The sequence below is a fragment of the Trachemys scripta genome, chromosome 17 (assembly GCF_013100865.1).
Source record: "Trachemys scripta elegans isolate TJP31775 chromosome 17, CAS_Tse_1.0, whole genome shotgun sequence".
In the NCBI taxonomy this organism is placed as follows: Eukaryota; Metazoa; Chordata; order Testudines; family Emydidae; genus Trachemys; species Trachemys scripta.
Window position 1 is genome coordinate 11,445,863 of NC_048314.1, and position 16,089 is coordinate 11,461,951.

The 16,089-nt window shown below is 44.2% G+C and overlaps 1 protein-coding gene across 1 annotated transcript in view; it reads right to left on the reverse strand.

Annotated features, from left to right (window-relative positions):
- Positions 1-16,089, reverse strand: part of BRINP1 (BMP/retinoic acid inducible neural specific 1) — a 92,861-nt gene that overhangs the window by 3,957 nt on the left and 72,815 nt on the right. Inside the window, exons 6-7 of the mRNA XM_034793712.1 lie at positions 7,599-7,835; positions 3,084-3,306 (exon numbers count right to left, since the gene is read on the reverse strand). Of these exons, the coding sequence (XP_034649603.1) occupies positions 3,084-3,306; positions 7,599-7,835 (460 nt within the window). The remainder of the gene's footprint in view (positions 1-3,083; positions 3,307-7,598; positions 7,836-16,089) is intronic.

Here is a 16,089-nt window from a genome sequence, read left to right on the forward strand (position 1 = left end):
CTACAAATGGCTCAGTGCAATGAAAAGACGAATTTACAGCTGCCACACACGCCAGATAAACAGAAATAAGCCAGAATAGTACGAGTTGACCTGAAAGGAATTAGAGAAACATGACAGGCCTGTTCCCCACACCATGGCAATTACAGAATCAGATCATTATGTCCTAGTCCAGCCTCGATGCTGGTTGGATTGTACAAATGCAGACTGCCCTTCTTCCCACCCACTCGTTCGCTGAGCATCCCGTCCAAGAGGAGGCCGTGAAGAACAGGAAAGGCTGCTCAGCCAAGATCTGGAAACTAGCAATTTTCCTCTTCCCCAAATCAGCATTGTGAAGCGGTGATGGGAAGGGAGCAGAGGATGGTACTGTGTTTTCTGTGTCTCAGCGCTATGGAGATGCAAGCAGGACAGGGGAAAAAATACCATCTGCTGATGGCTGCACTAAATAGATAAATAAATAAAATAAGAAGCAAAACCCAGAGCATGCCTAGGGACAAGCTATAGGCATGAAAGAAAGAGGTGCAATGAAAGACAGACACCATCTGAAAGCAAATGTCAGAGTAAACCAGTATGTTTTGGATGGGTGTCTCTTGCTCCCTCCCCCCCAAAAAAGGTTATAAGTGGGAGTTAAATTTCCATGTTTTTTTGTTGTCAGATTCAAACAATCCCTCTGTAATGCTGTGAACACTAAACACGTTGTGCTGGCACATTAGAACCAGAAAATGAGATGGACGATAAACTGACCAATCTAGTATTTTCTCTTCAAGCCCTGTGAAATGCAAAATGCAAACCACAAACAACATGCATGGTGAAGACGCCATTAGCTCTTTACATTTCTGTCAGTTCTGTCTATTTGTGTCACAAGGCTGCAGTTGAAACCAGTGGATGACCCATCACCAGAGATAAAGGGAGCTGCAGGCAGAGTGGTCTCTTTGAGGGACCTTTGACTTTGGAATGATTTGCTCTCGTCCCTCTGGTTTAAAAGAGTTCAGATTTGTTGACCTTCTGGAGTCACTCCAAAGTTCATTTCTTTGGGCAAGGTTTGGGGGAAATGTGAAGGGAAATGAGATTTTCATCTGGATGGTAGCTATGTACGCTAGTTAAAATGTGAACTTAAACATTTAATTTCACATTTGTGTCAACAGTTCATTGAAAAATCAAGGGGATGGGGGATTTTAATATTTTTGTGAATCAGCCCCCTATTTCTCATCAAGCGATAGTTGCCATGATGGCTTGATGCCGTAGTGAAGTGAAAGTATGTGCTACTATTTTCATTCTTAAAGACTGTGAAATGTATTCTTAGCTAATGTCAATAAGACTAGAGGCCGGGAGAGATGGTCCTCTGTGTGTATTCTTTATTAACTCTAAAACTTACGTGTGCCCATTCAGTTTTCAAATTTAAATAAATTACGACATGCTTTAATATAGGCTACGAGAATTAAGGAGTCATTTCTTTTTTAAAACCTATGAACTTGATATGGACAATGTACTTTTAAGAAAAAGCAAATCAATGCAAATCTTTACAGTTTCTTTCTTCCTTTCTTTCTTTCTCCACTATTGACAAAGGTCATAGTAGTATCATTCCAATTACAAAAATCTCTACCCTCTCTTTTTCATGGAAACACTTCCTCTTCTTTTTCCTGGAGGGCAGTGAATGGCAATTCTATTTCTCTCTCCTTTAGGTTGCTATTGAATATATAATGTACTTTTCTATTATGCTTTTGTGCAGAAGAGAGAGAAAGAGAGAGAGACGTGCTGTTAATATAACCCCTCCATCCTTTCAAAGCCAGTGGCATGAATGATAAGCATCTGTCTCTATGTAATATATACAATTAGAAAATTAGAATGTTTCCTAGCCCCAATAAAAAGAACACTGAAATACATACCTCTCTCTCCATATCTGTCTACCGAGCCAGTCCCCCAACTTACTACAAATGCGGAATGACACATAAGAGTGGAAATGATAATATGCCTGGTGGTGTTGACTTAAACAAATCAAACACATCAGTCAGTTAAAAACTCAGCTGCCAGCATCCATTTCATCCTCCCTCACCCAGCTTTTATAGTGCTTGTTGGAGGCTCCCTTTCTGCCTGGCTGGCTTTTTAAAATAGAAGCGAAATGCTAACGACATATTTATATAAAGCTTTGTATCAGCGCGGTTGGCTGCATATTTGCTAGGTGCTGTTTTCTGCTTTTGGTGGTGGTGATGATGCACGATTCAAAGATAATATATGAATGTCTATGTTACTTCTGCAGAAGCCAGGTTCGTTTGTAACGACTTAGCCAACCGTCTAGAGGAGTCAGTTTGAAAATGTTCTCCAGAAGAAAATAAAAATCCGTTAACCTTGAACTATCCCTGGTCTCCTCAATGGGATATTGTCCACCTGCACAACAATCCTCTGTGATTAAAGAGGCCTTAAGGACCTGGAAGCATGACATTGACTGTATATGGCTACGTGAAAGCTCAGAATGCTCATTGCCCTATGGATAAAATGGTTACAAGAGCCTCTAGTTAGCCAATTAATTATCTCTCGAAATAGAACAGACAGCTGATCAAGCTGGTGAAAAAAAGCAGCTCATCTACAAATGCTAACTTGGCCCATCCGCTCCCAGAGCGGCTTGGAAGAGGAGATACCAGCCGCTCATTATTTCCAGGGTTTCAAGCAACACTCCTCAGTTCCAGACAAGAGCTACGATAGGGTGAGAAATGTTCATTAAAACCATGGAGACAGAACTCCAAAAATGGTGGGAGACAGCTCTGAATCCTGCTACCCGGAAAGGCTGTGAGGAGTCAGCGATTACTATATAATATCTACAGCTGCTATAGCTGTGACAGGACACCCATTTCCTCAATAACTCTGAGCATGCCTCTTTCCTTCTTTCACGCTCTCATTGGTAGCTATGTCACCGGGGCCGGAATCACTCCAGGTCCACAGTTTTCTCTGCATTGCTCTGAGCTTTGTAAAAGAAGAAAGAGGCACCAAGTATTCAAAACATAAAATAAAACAACCCCCCTGCCTTGTGCTTCTCACTGAGGCCATCGGCACGGACCTGCCATGGATGCAGAAGGTGGGGGTATAAGTACCTTTCTCTAGGCAGCTGGTGGTTAGGGTTGTGCCGGCACCGGACACTGAGGCCAAAGAGTTTGCGGGCAGTACGTTGGATCTTCTGCCGTTGGGCTTCCATGGAGCTCTGCAGGAGTTTGTATCGGTTCTGAAGATCCCAGTCATTGCCCCAGTGCTGGTGGATGCTCCCGATGGTCAGGAAGTGGTTGTTAGGTAGCCTTTTCATGAAGGATTTAAATTCATCTAGGAACACACAACCAAAGTGGCAGGCTTTGAGTGACTTGTGCATTAGTGCGGGCACAAGGCCTAATACTAGCTATTGAAGAAATAACAGTCAAGGTGCAGTAGGGCCTTAATGACCAGCTGAAAGAAGCTGATGAGCATTAATCCCCAGGTTTGTCATTATTCCCCAGGAAGCACCCTAATTCTGTGGTTGTCATTGCTGTTATAAGGGGGGATTTATAGCCAACGCATGTTATGGGTGAGATATTTTCCATGTATACTTGCAGCAGAAGAACACAGATGGAGAATTAATACTCCAGGGCATGGGATCTTAACCTGGACGGGTCACCAAAGGCATCGTGGGGTTGTACCCACCCTGCTATTGCTAAATGGGAAGGGTGTCCCAGCAAGGCCCCAGTTATATGGGATCGGGGATTCCACTAGGGAAAATGTAGAGATTAGAGCGGTTTAAGAATGTATTCAAGTGAAACATGTTTCCATTTAAAAATGGCCTTTCTTTCAAATTCAGAAATTGCCATGAACAAATTTGGTTTGTTTGAAATTTTCCATTTTTTGCCCCACCACACCAGAAAATTAAAAACATTGTCACTTTTTTCTGGCTTTCAGTTTATTGTTTTCATGTCCTCCCCGTTCCCTTTCTCTCTTTTGGTGGCAAAATCAAAAAAAAAAAAAAAAAAAAGTGTGGGGGGGGGAGCGGAGAGGGAGAAAAAAAGCAAAAAGCGAAAAATCCAAGAAGCAATTTTTTTCTAGAGAGATTTTCCTGAAATTTTTCATATAACTGAAAAATTATTCCCTTTTGGACCGGTGGTATGAAAATTCCTTATAAATGATCAATGTTTTTTTTTTTACTACACATTTCCTATTGTTCAACCTCTAACTCAAAACTAGCAGCCTAATAGAGAAAGTCTATGTATTAGCCAAGTAGGTAGTTAGGGAGGTAGACAGATATTCATCACCATACAATCTGAGCACCTAATAAAAAAATAATCACTACCACCACACTATAAAGACCATAGGACATCTGGTTTCCTACATTCCTTCCCCAAAGGCAGCTGGGAGATTTTCTTTTTTTAGTCATCTGCAATCCACTCCATTTATAATGTGGCATTTAGTCCCTTTCTCCTCCTCCCCTCAAAACGACTCCCTCCCATTCCCCTGTCCTCTGAAACTATCATCATGTATAATTGCTTCTGTGGACCGCACTGATTATACCTAGTACCTTTTAGCAATAAAAGCTCTGCATTTGCTTCCCGCCCCTTACAAATCAATTTCCTCCAAAGCCTGTTTGTGTGAAAGGCCGAGCTCTTTTCTCTCTGATGATGGACGTGCCGTGATTTTGTAGAGACTAGGGGTTGAAATTTGAGTTCATTGTGTGTATTTTGATACCGGCAGCACAAAACAAAGCCAGCAAACTAAAAGCTGCAGGGTGTTGGTTCCCAAAGCTAAGGTTGACTTTAAGAAAACCAGTTTCTTAGTTAATATTTATATATATTAAAATGGCACCTAGAAACTCCAGCTGGGGCCAGTATCCCATTGTGCCAGGCACTGAACACACATAATAGAAAGACCCTGCTCCAAACAGTTTGGATTCTAAGTAGTAGAGCTGGCTGGAATTTTATTCCTCCCTCCCCCCGCAGAAATTTTTCCACAATGTACCACAGTCTTCTCTTTTGAGTCACACAGTGTATCATGGGAATTCTGCAGCTCTGGTTCATCTTGGGAGATGTTGTCTGGCTGGGGAGCCCAGCCTACAGAGGAGAATGGAGGCATAAGGTACCTGTACTACAACTCCCATGAGGCACCATGGTAACATTTCCAAATATTTTTTTTTTAGATTTCAGCCAAAATGTTTGCGGTTTTCAGGTGTTCAGTCTTTCAATGAAAAGTTGGAATTTTCCAGGGAAAGTAGACACTGTTACACCACCACCCCCCGCACCCTCCCCACATTTACTCAAAACCCAATTTTTCTTCCAAAATAGATTTGAAGGAAAATTGTCCAGCTCTACTAATTAGACAAGACAGAAATAGGCTGTGTTATTGTGCCCATTTTTCAGATGGGAAACTAAGGCACACAGCAATTATGGGGCATACTCTCAGCTGGTGTAAATCAGTATGGTTTCATTGGCTTTAAAGAAACCACACCAGTTTTCACCAGCGGAGGATCTGCCCTCATATGACTTTATGAGATCACACTGAGAGTCTGTGGCAGAAGCAGGAACTGATGTTAGATTTTTTGAGTTGCACTCCACTGCCATTAGCTGATGTGCATCTTAAATTCACAGTTACATCCCTGTTCCCCTTTTGGTTAAGAAGGCCTAAGGGATAATATTGGAGATTTTCATCAAAATGTTTTTCCATGGATGAAGACTAACTAAATAAGGACGTTTTATTAGCACAGTGAAGCAAAATGCTAATTAAACCTTAGATTTAATGACACTTTTCACTCCAAGGAATACTTTATATGGAATGTAACAAATTGATGACTGAAATGTACCAATTGGATATACAAAGTACAAATAGGTGTCACTTCAGCCATCATTGAAAGGCATCCACCTCTGGGAAGGAACATGGCAGCAGTTTAAGTGTGCACTGCAACACAACATGAAGTGAGAAACTCCCTATTCAAATGAGACTGCAAGAGGAATTTAGGGAGGCAGAATATAGTGAACTCTGATGACTCTGGCCAGTTTTAACACCTCTACACTTGCAAAATATGCCTGGGGTCTGTAATGGCAACAATGGTTAGGATGTGAGATTCTGATTCTCCTCTTATCCCAATTCAAATCAGGAACAGCTCCATTTAAGTCACTGGGTCAGCTCCCCAGGAAACGTAAATTGGCAGCTCCATTGACCATGCTGATTTGCACCAACTGAGGATCTGTCTCAATGGTTCCTCAGGTGTAAAATTGGAGTGGGAGCAGAACCACTTGGAGCAACAGTGAATGCAGTTTCCAGGCACTGAAATATAGATGGCAGATCATTTGAGGTCCACTGTAGGGCACCTAAGTTAGACCATCAAGGGGTCAGGAGGCTACAAAACAATGAGTAACAAAGGACCGGCTGAGAAGCGTGGCTGTGATGCTGTGAAGGCTCCCCCAGGGAGGTTTTCATTAAAAGCATTTTATCCAAGGCCTAGCGCCATTTCCTCATGGGACAAAGGAGCATTTGTCAATTCAGAGCCTGAATAGAGCAGTTACGACTTAAGCACCAAATTGCACGAAACACCATTAATTTCCAACCCACAGCAGAGCTGGCCAAAAGCCAAATGTGCTCTGAATTTGCTTCGGGTGCATGTCGTGTCACACAACTCCAAAAGGAAAGCCCCCTAGGAGGGCAGCCCCTTCCTGACAACTTGCATTCCCATGCCGGAGGCAGGTATAATTTGGCTGCAAGCACTAACAAGTGCATGTAGTGCAGGGAGGAGGGGACTAGCTAGCGCTTCATGGATTAATTCCCACTTCAAAAGGGGTGTGTCCAGGCAGGAGCAGTAACTCCACCCCTCTAGGGCTCAGGGGACTGCTGGGTGGAGCATTTATTGTACCTTCCCCACAGGCATAACAAGGGCCAATGCTCCTGCATCCCACCTAGAGCCCCTGAAAGCATTATGCTTTATGAAAGCTTAATAATGGGCCCGATTCAGATCTAGGTTACGCCAACATCATGCAGACAAAACGCCAATAAAGCCAGCAGACTAAACCACACGAAAATCAGGAACTTCAAGCCACCAGACACCAGCACTCAGAGCTTCCCCCCCACCATCTCCCCACAGCACATCTCTGTCATAAAGGGGCTTAATCTGCCCTGTGATATTTGCACATGAGCTGCCAGTACACCGATAAGGAGTGTGTCATTCTGGGAGAGCTAAAGGTACGTTCTGCACCATTTACATTGTGGCTAATCTATAACGAAGCTAAATATCGCTCCTGTTTAATGATGAAATAGATTGTTTGGAATGCTAGCAGGCCCGGTAGAGAATTTTCCATCAAAACTGGTTTTAGATATAACATTGGGTTTTCTACGAAACAACATTCATCATGAAAAGTGTCTGCTTCACATACAAATTTTCAAATTTTTGTCCAAAAAAAAGAACATCTGAAAAACAAAAGCTTCTAGATATTAGGCCAAAAATATTTAGTTTTTTTTTTTCAGTGTGGGAGGGGGGTGTTTAATGAAAAGTCAAAATGTTTTCTGGAAGAGAAACTCATTTGCCTAACAACCCTTGCTCTGATCATTATTAAAACAACAACATCAAAACCACAGAAGCTGGAAAAACAGCCCTTTTGCCTGGTTACCTGAATTCTCCAGATCTTTATAAGCTTCCGTCCAGGACTTGCCCATGTTTGCCAGCGTGTACTCCATGATCTGAATGTCGGTGATGGGACAGTTGCATTGTGGGAATTCTTCAGCACACTGGCAGCCACACTGGCTGTTCCGACACACATACTCCCCCTCTCCATTGCACATGATGTAACTCAACGCAGACTGGACAAATTTCTCTTGTAAATACTGAGGGAAGATGATCTGGAGACCTGGTGCGGAGACAAGAGCAGGGAATGTGAAAATAAATGTTGCGGGTTGCCGTTCCTTTTTTTAAACTTGTTTCATTAACAGCTTGGGAAGGTGACACAGAGGAATTAAAAGTTGCTATAAGATTTCTTCCCTAGTTGTCAGGAGCAAGGAATTTGGGGTACAAGATTTATGCCTCAAGCGCATTGCAACTGCTCAGCTGAGATCAGATTGCATCTGCTGGCCTTAAGGAGGTCATGGTGTGGGGTATCAGCTCACAAGCCTTGGAAAATACACCACAGTGTGTTCTGCAAGAAGAGACATAAGGAGGGAGTCCTTTAGGTGAAATTGACATTGTTATACTATTAGGTGCTAGGAAAAGCCTGCTAAAAACCTGTAGCCCCACAGAGCTGCCTGGGAGGGGCTGCCTCTTTACCCCAACCCCAGAGTCCCCTCTATCCCACACTGGGAGGAGATTGTCTCTATTCAACTCGTCCCCAGACTCCACTACAGTATGTTCCACCCTGGTACACAGTGCTGGCCTTTATACCTTTTCCTCGGATGGACTTTTTCAGCCTCATTCACCGAGCGCTAGTTCAGATATAATGAGCATTATGCCATTCTGACCTATTTTGTTGGAGTCTAAATATCTCTCATGGTGTGGAAACGTCGGACCTACGCAAGAAAGACGGAAAGAAAGACAGAAAGAAGGAAAGGCTAGAGAGTGGTAGACAGAAAGAATTACCGCAGACAAGAAAGAAAAAGAATATAGGGGGAAATTTGTACTGGTGATTAGGGATTTTGGAGCCCATGTCCCACAGGATTTCAGTGAGAGCTGGGTGTCTAACTCCCTTCATCTCATTTGAAAATCCCAACAAAAAGAGTAGGTGCCACATTCTTACTAAAGGAGACTGGCATGGTTCCACTGACCTCAGTGTAGCTTTGATACTTTACACATGCTGAGGATCTAGCCCTACATACATACCCCCTCCCACACGCACACACACACACACACAGACTATAGATATTTTTTGTGCTCTCCTGTTAAAGCCCAAGTCTGTGGGCTCCCTACAGACGGCCTGGGGCCCTATAGGATTCACAGCTGTTTCCTTGTACCTGATAAGTTCTGCTTGTCAGACTCTGTCAGTTTCTGAAGTGCATGAGGCAGGGGAGAACAATAACTGAGTGAAGAAGCCGGGCCTGATCGCCTTTCCTCACAAAAGGCCCAGGGATTTCAGACTGGCAGATAAAGGAGTTTATGGCTTGAACAGCAGTGCTGAACTGCAGTGTAATGAAGGCACGCGGGTCAATTACCCATCTGTTTGTGTTTCTATTGCTCTGAATTACAGTATCCATCGCTGACAGCTCATTGGAGTGGAATGAAAATAAGACAATAATTCACAGGGTGAAACTGTGGAGAAAGGGCAGGAGGGCTGTGATCTCATTCAGGAGTTGAGCCCCCATCTTCGTGATGAGTCATTTGCACTCTCGGCGACAGAAAGGTGGTTGGGAGCTCCTGAGAACCCACCTTAGTGCTCGTTTTAATGGACACCCTTCCCTTCTCTGGTGCAGGACGGAGTAGCTCAGGTACTGGAGAATAACCAAGGCAAAGGGGACATCCCAAACCTCCTTTTCTTACCCCCTTGTGCACAAGACATAGTTTATGCAGAATGCCATGTCCACTGGCAGTGAGCTGTCCAATTGTCTGACCTAATTCTCAATCAAGCGCAGAGCAGTGGCAGCTGCCAGGCAGAATAAATATAGTGCTGTCTTCAGCCTGAGGTAATATTTGGGACACATGCATGAGGAAAAGGTTTGGGGCCTGGTTTTCAGAGGCACTGAGCATTTGTAGCCACTACCAACTACCCTGGAAGTTATGGGTTCTCCACACTTATGAAAACCATGTCCGTCATGCATACTCTGTGAGAATCAGGGGTGGGGTGTGGTGGCAGGGGGAGCTCCATCAAACAATGGGGCACATACAAAAAGAGGGTGAGCCCCTGCATGTCCTACTGATCTCTCCTGGGATGGGTCTCAAGAAGAACCTCAGGACTCCTCCTTTTGACTCCAAAAGGGAGTGCAGTTGCTCAGCGCCTTGCTGGATTTTGCCATGCACTATCATCTTATCCATCTATAGAAGGGAGTTTCCTTTTCAAACCTCAATACTCGAGGTAGGTGAAGATCTCCAGTTGCCAGGCTCCAAGACTTGACTCCACTTGCCTTGGCAATGGAAAGTGAGTATGGAGCGGCTAAGGATTTTGAGATTTTCAAAGCACCTGGAGAAAGATCTTTGAGACCCTGAGGGCTCCTAGATTCAGAGGGTCTGGGGCAATAGCTAGCCATGAGCTGGACTCATCAGCTTCCATGGACCCTAAAGGAATGGTCTAGGTTCCATGGACTTGACTCAGTCCTTTGTCTACACTCTACAGGAATGGCCTATCCTGGCCTCTGAGATGGTATGCAAAGCCTAAAATATTGTTATGCTTTTCAGTTCACCAAACTTTCTTTTTTAACCTTAGTTGGACAGCAGCACCAACACACTTCCCCATCCCAGCTAATGGGGACTGCTTTCTGATGCATAACAGCCCAGCTAACCTGTGGGGAGCCACCCTGTCCATTTGCATACGTAGCTAGACACATGGTGGGCACTTCTGATTGGCACTCATCTCCCCCTCACATACAGACCACAAATGCCCACTCCTACACACTCCCATGCATGTACGCAATGTATACTGCATGTATAATGCATGGCCAAAGATGCAGAAACCCTTTTCAAACAAACACCCCCTCACATACAATACATGCACACTCCTATATTCACACGCCCCCACAGAAATATGTGTCCCCTCACAGATGTGCACTAGCAGGTCCTAACGCTCATTTATACTAAGACTGCTTTACACTGCGTAAACGGATTTACCCTCGGTTTAAGGCCAGGTGCTGGGGTGCCTACCCCACACAGGTGGTGAAAGGGTTCATGTGGGCCTGAGAGCCCAACTAACCCACCCGGTTGCTCCTAGAGGGTAGGCCAGACTTAATTAAAGATGAAGCCTAGCTGGAGAGGAGCTGGGTAGCGGTACAAAGAGAAGCAGTGTGGAGCAGAAGGCAGAGTGTGAAGAACTCTGCAGTCACTTGTGTGGTAGTAGAGAGACCTGAGGAAACAGGGAGGCCATGCATGGAGAGAAGGAAATCTGAGTGGGGGAGGGAAGGTCTCTGGAGGACAGAGGAATGAAGCAAGCGCCTGTGGCAGACCCTGGCTAGAGGGCTGAGTGACAAAGAAGAGAAACCACTGCAGGGCTAGAGCAACCATCGGCAGGGGGTTCTAGATGAGGGGGGCCTACACCCAGCCGTGAGTGTGTGCTGGATGAGGAAAAGCCGCACACTCGGCCATGAGGGGTTCATTAGCAGTCCATTCACCCTTCTACAGGTCCCTTCACAATGTCAGTGTGGTATAAAGGGAGCTTAGTGAGTAAGTACGGGCCTGATTATCAGTTAGACTAAGACTCAATCTATCAAGGCACTTAAGTATGTGTTTGCGTTTAAACACATGAGCAGTCCTATTGATTTCAATGCAGCTACTAATGGGGCTTAAAGATGAGCACATGTTTAAATGCTTGGCTGGCTCAGGGACTCATGCACTCATACTTCCAAAACACGGACTTGGATGCAAGAAATACAGCTCTGCAGCTTAAAAATTCCACCCATCCTGCAGAAGATGTCTGCCTTTCTACAGGGACTCCCTGCTATGCACAAAGATTACCGTCCAGGCTAGGAAATCCCCGATGGGGGGGTTGAATGTTAAGGTTGTAGGAATATAATCACACACACCTACACTCCTATTCCCATTCACATGTAAACACACAGAGGTACACATACACACTCAGACCAGAGACAGGCATGCACACCTGTGCTTTCTCACCCACCATGCTTCTGGAAGACTCCTTAAATGGTAACCCATTGGTCAGGATCAATCATAGGATGAATGTCTGACACAAGGAAGTGCAAAGGCCCTCTTTAAAGTCTGGAGGGAGCAGAGGTTTGGTCAAACTGAGGTAGGAGCAGAGAGAGGATATGGGAGCTGGTGAGAAGGGACGTGAATTCACTTAGGAAGGGTTCTTGGAGAGGTGTTTTGGCCTTGGCCTGGAGATATCTAAAAAGCAGATTGCACACCTTCCCACAGCCCCACAATTAGAGCCGAGTGACAAAAATGTTGATGGAACAGTTTTCCCTTGAAAAATGCAGTTTTGTTGCGATCCAAATGTGTTGTGGGAAATATCTGGATGGGGAGAAAATGTAAATGAATTGTTTTGACTTTCTCATTTCATTAAGGTGATGCTGAAATGTTTCATTTCAACTTTCTCATTTCAATTCCTTTCGTTTTGACTTTTTCCCTTATATTAACTATTTGCATAGATATAATATACAAATACAATATAATAGTGTTTCGGGTTACTGTGCTGACGTTATCAAAAGGAAACATGGTTCCCATATTGAAGCGAAAAGATTTGATGCTGTCAAAGAAAAGCATTTTGATATTTCCGAATGGAATGGTTTGGGGAACCTTTTGTTTTGCTGGAGATTTAGAAATTCTGGTTCCGTTTCGGAATGAAAATCAATTTTGAAATGTCAGAATTTTCCACGGAATGGAAATTCCATTTTCTAGCCAGCTCTGCTTGCAATCTCCAGCATTGCCACACAGAGCCAAACACCTCCAACAGCCAATTCCTTTCCAATCAGCAACAGAATCAGCCAGTGCTCAACTCCTTACAGCCTGCAATGAAGGTGGGCAAGAATGCCTAGGGCAGGCCAAAGAGATAAGAAGAACGCGGACACACATGAATGCATACGTGCTGACGCCCAGCCACGCAAACACACATGCTCTTTCATCAGTGAATGTTTCTACTCAGTTCATGTACATTGGAGGACATTTAGACCCAGTTCTAAATCTTGCAGCAGATCCTTATATCTTGTAAAGGGCCTAACCAAAGCCTTCAGATGACCTTTGAGGTATTTTGACTCTGGATCTGAACATTACATCTTGGGCCTATGACTGCCAGGGGCTTGGGCTCTTCCTTGAGAATGAGATGCGTAGGCTTCAGTCAAGGTCTGGCTCCGGCCGGCTGTTTGGGAATCAGAAATCTTTCCTGTCATGAAGACACTGTTCTTTTATTGAACTGGCCTCTGAGCAGAGCGACATGAAGGCAGGAACACGGATTTCTGTCAGCAGCTCATGCTTGGCTGCTAATCAGATCAAAGTAGACTAAGTCACGATTCATTACCTGCAGCCCTGTGACTAATTCTTAATGAGCTCTCACAAAGCAGCTGGAGAGGAGAGAAAAGAGCCTAAATAATTATTCAGCGAACCACCCTCCAGATTGGATGGATAACATTAAGGTGTAGCTTTAAAGGTCACTTTGCTTTATTAAAAGGAGACCATTTCTCCCTGCCCCTATGTCTTTCCCTTAGCTCTGGGTTGGCAAATGTTGTGTCTGCCCTGTGTTGTAGCAGTTAAACCGTGTGTGCTGGTTATCTTGTTATTCCACAGGCTCTCACCATGAGTATTCACTGAACCAGTTCACACAGCTGAGATGCAGCCAGCAGCGAGCACTTGTCTGAAGTCCCATCACAACCAGTACCTTCCTCCTTCCCTGTCTGGACTCTCAACCTTTCCTCTTCTCTTTCTGTCAGCCTTCTCCTGTCCTCTCCATCCCAACCACTACCCTTTTCGTTCCCCCTCCCTCTGTTCCTCCTTTTCTGTTCAGACCATCACAATCTCCCCCAACCATCTCCCCCTTTTCCTCCCCTCCCCCATCTCTCTCTCTCTAGGGATTATGGCAGTTTCTGAGTGAGACTGTGTTCAGTATTCATAGATTCTAAGGCCAGAAGGCATCACCATGATCGTCTAGTGCAGTGGTTCTCAAACTAGGGCCGCCACTTGTTCAGGGAAAGCCCCTGGTGGGCTGGAGAGGTTTGTTTACCTGCCGCATCCGCAAGTTCAGCCGATCGCGGCTCCCACTGGCCGCAGTTCGCTGCTCCAGGCCAATGGGGGCTGCAGGAAGCGGCGGCCAGCACATCTCTCGGCCCGCACCACTTCCCGCAGCTCCCATTGGCCTGGAACGGTGAACCATGGCCACTGGGATCCGCGATCGGCCGGACCCGTGGACGCGGCAGGTAAACAAACCAGCCTGGCCCGCCACGGGCTTTCCCTGAACAAGCGGAGGCCCTAGTTTGAGAACCGCTGGTCTAATGGGACTTCCTGCATAACACAGACCAGAGAACTTCCCCCCAATAAGTCCTAGGGCAGATCTGTTAGAAAAAACATCCAATCTGGATTTAAAAATTCTACGTGATGGAGAATCCACCATGGCCCTTGGTAAATTGTTTCAATGGTTAATTACTTTCACCATTAAAAATGTATGTTTTATTCCCAGTCTGAATTTGTCTAGCTTCCATTTCCAGCCATTGGATCACACTGTACCTTTCTCTGCTAGATTGAAGAGCCTATTACTAAATATTTTTCCCATGTAGGTAGTTATAGATTGTAATCAAGTAATGCCTTAACATTCTCTTTGTTAAGCTAAATCGGTTGAGCTCCTTGAGTCTATCATTATAAGGCCCATTTTCTAATCCTTTAATAATTCTTGTGGCTTTTCAAGCCTCTCCAATTTATCAGCACCCTTCTTGAATTGTGGCACCAGATCTGGACACAGTATTCCAGCAATGGTCACAAGAATGCCGAATGCAGAGGTAAAATAACTTCTCTACTTCTATGCAAGATTCCCCTGTTTATGCATCCCAGGATTGCATTAGCTCTGTTGGCCACAGCATCACACTGAGAGTTCATGTTCAGCTGATTATCCACCTCGACCCCCAAATCTTTTTTTCAGAGTCACTGCTTCCCAAGATAGAGTCCCCCATTCTGTAAGCATGGCCTATATTCTTCGTTCCTAGATGTATACATTTACATTTAGCCATATAAAAATGCACATTGCTTGCATCCAGTTTACCAAGTGATCCAGATCTCTCTGTGTCAGTGACTTGTCCTCATCATTATTTACCATTTCCCCAATTTTTGTGTCATCTGAAAGCTTTATGAGTGATAATTTTATGTTCTCTTCCAGGTCATTGGTAAAACATGTTAAATAGCGTAGGGCCAAGAACCAATCCCTGTGGGATCTCACTGGAAACAGACCCACTCAGTTATGATTGCCTGTTTACAGTTACATTTTGAGACCTATCAGTTAGCCAGTTTTTGATCCATTTAATGTGTGCCATGTTAATTCTATATTTATCTTATTCTTTAACCAAAATGTCATGCATTCCAAGTCAAACGCCTTACAAAAGCCTAAGTATATTACATCAACACTATTACCTTTATCAACCAAACATGTAACTCATCAAACAAATATATCAAGTTAATTTGACAGGTTCTATTTTCCATTAGCCCACGTTGATTTTCATTATTACATTGCCCTCCTTTTAGTTCTTTACTAATTGAGTCCCATATCAGCCACTCCATTATCTTGCCAGAGATCAATGTCAGGCTGACAGGCCTATAATTACCTGGGTCATCCTGTTTACCCTTTTTAAAAATTGGCACAACATAGCTTTCTTCCAGTCTTCTGGAACTTCCCCAGTGCTCCAAGATGTATTAAAAATCAACATTATCAGTCCAGTGAGTTCCTCAGCCAGCTCTTTTAAAACTCTTGGATCCAAGTTCTCTGGACCTGCTGATTTAAAAATGTCTAACTTTAGTAGCTTCTGCTTAACATCCTCCAGAGCTACTAATGGAACGGAAAGCATGTTGTCATCACCATATAATGAGACTACATCAGCTGTTTTCCCCAAATACAGAATAGAAATATTTATTGAACACTTCTGATTTTTCTGCATTATTACTGATAATTCTACCATCAACATCTAGTAATGGACCAACAGCATTGTTAGGATTCATTTTGTTCCTAATATATATATATTTTTAAATGCCTTTTTACTGAAATTGCGCAGAGACTGTTCAGGGCGACAAGACGCTACATAGCTCGCATCTTTCCAGGTGCCCCCCACTTCCACTGTTTCTCTTGCTCTTTGGCTTTCTCTTTTTAGCTCCACGGTGCTGTTCAACCTTGGCTTTCTGAATAGCAGTGACTACCGGGATGGTCAGAAAGGGTGCAGTTTTCTGAATTTCTCAGCCCAACAAACTCCCACCATCCCCATTCTTTTCTGCCAGAGACTGATTCAGATCCTGATAATCATGGGGACTGGCTGAAGGAGTGGCAA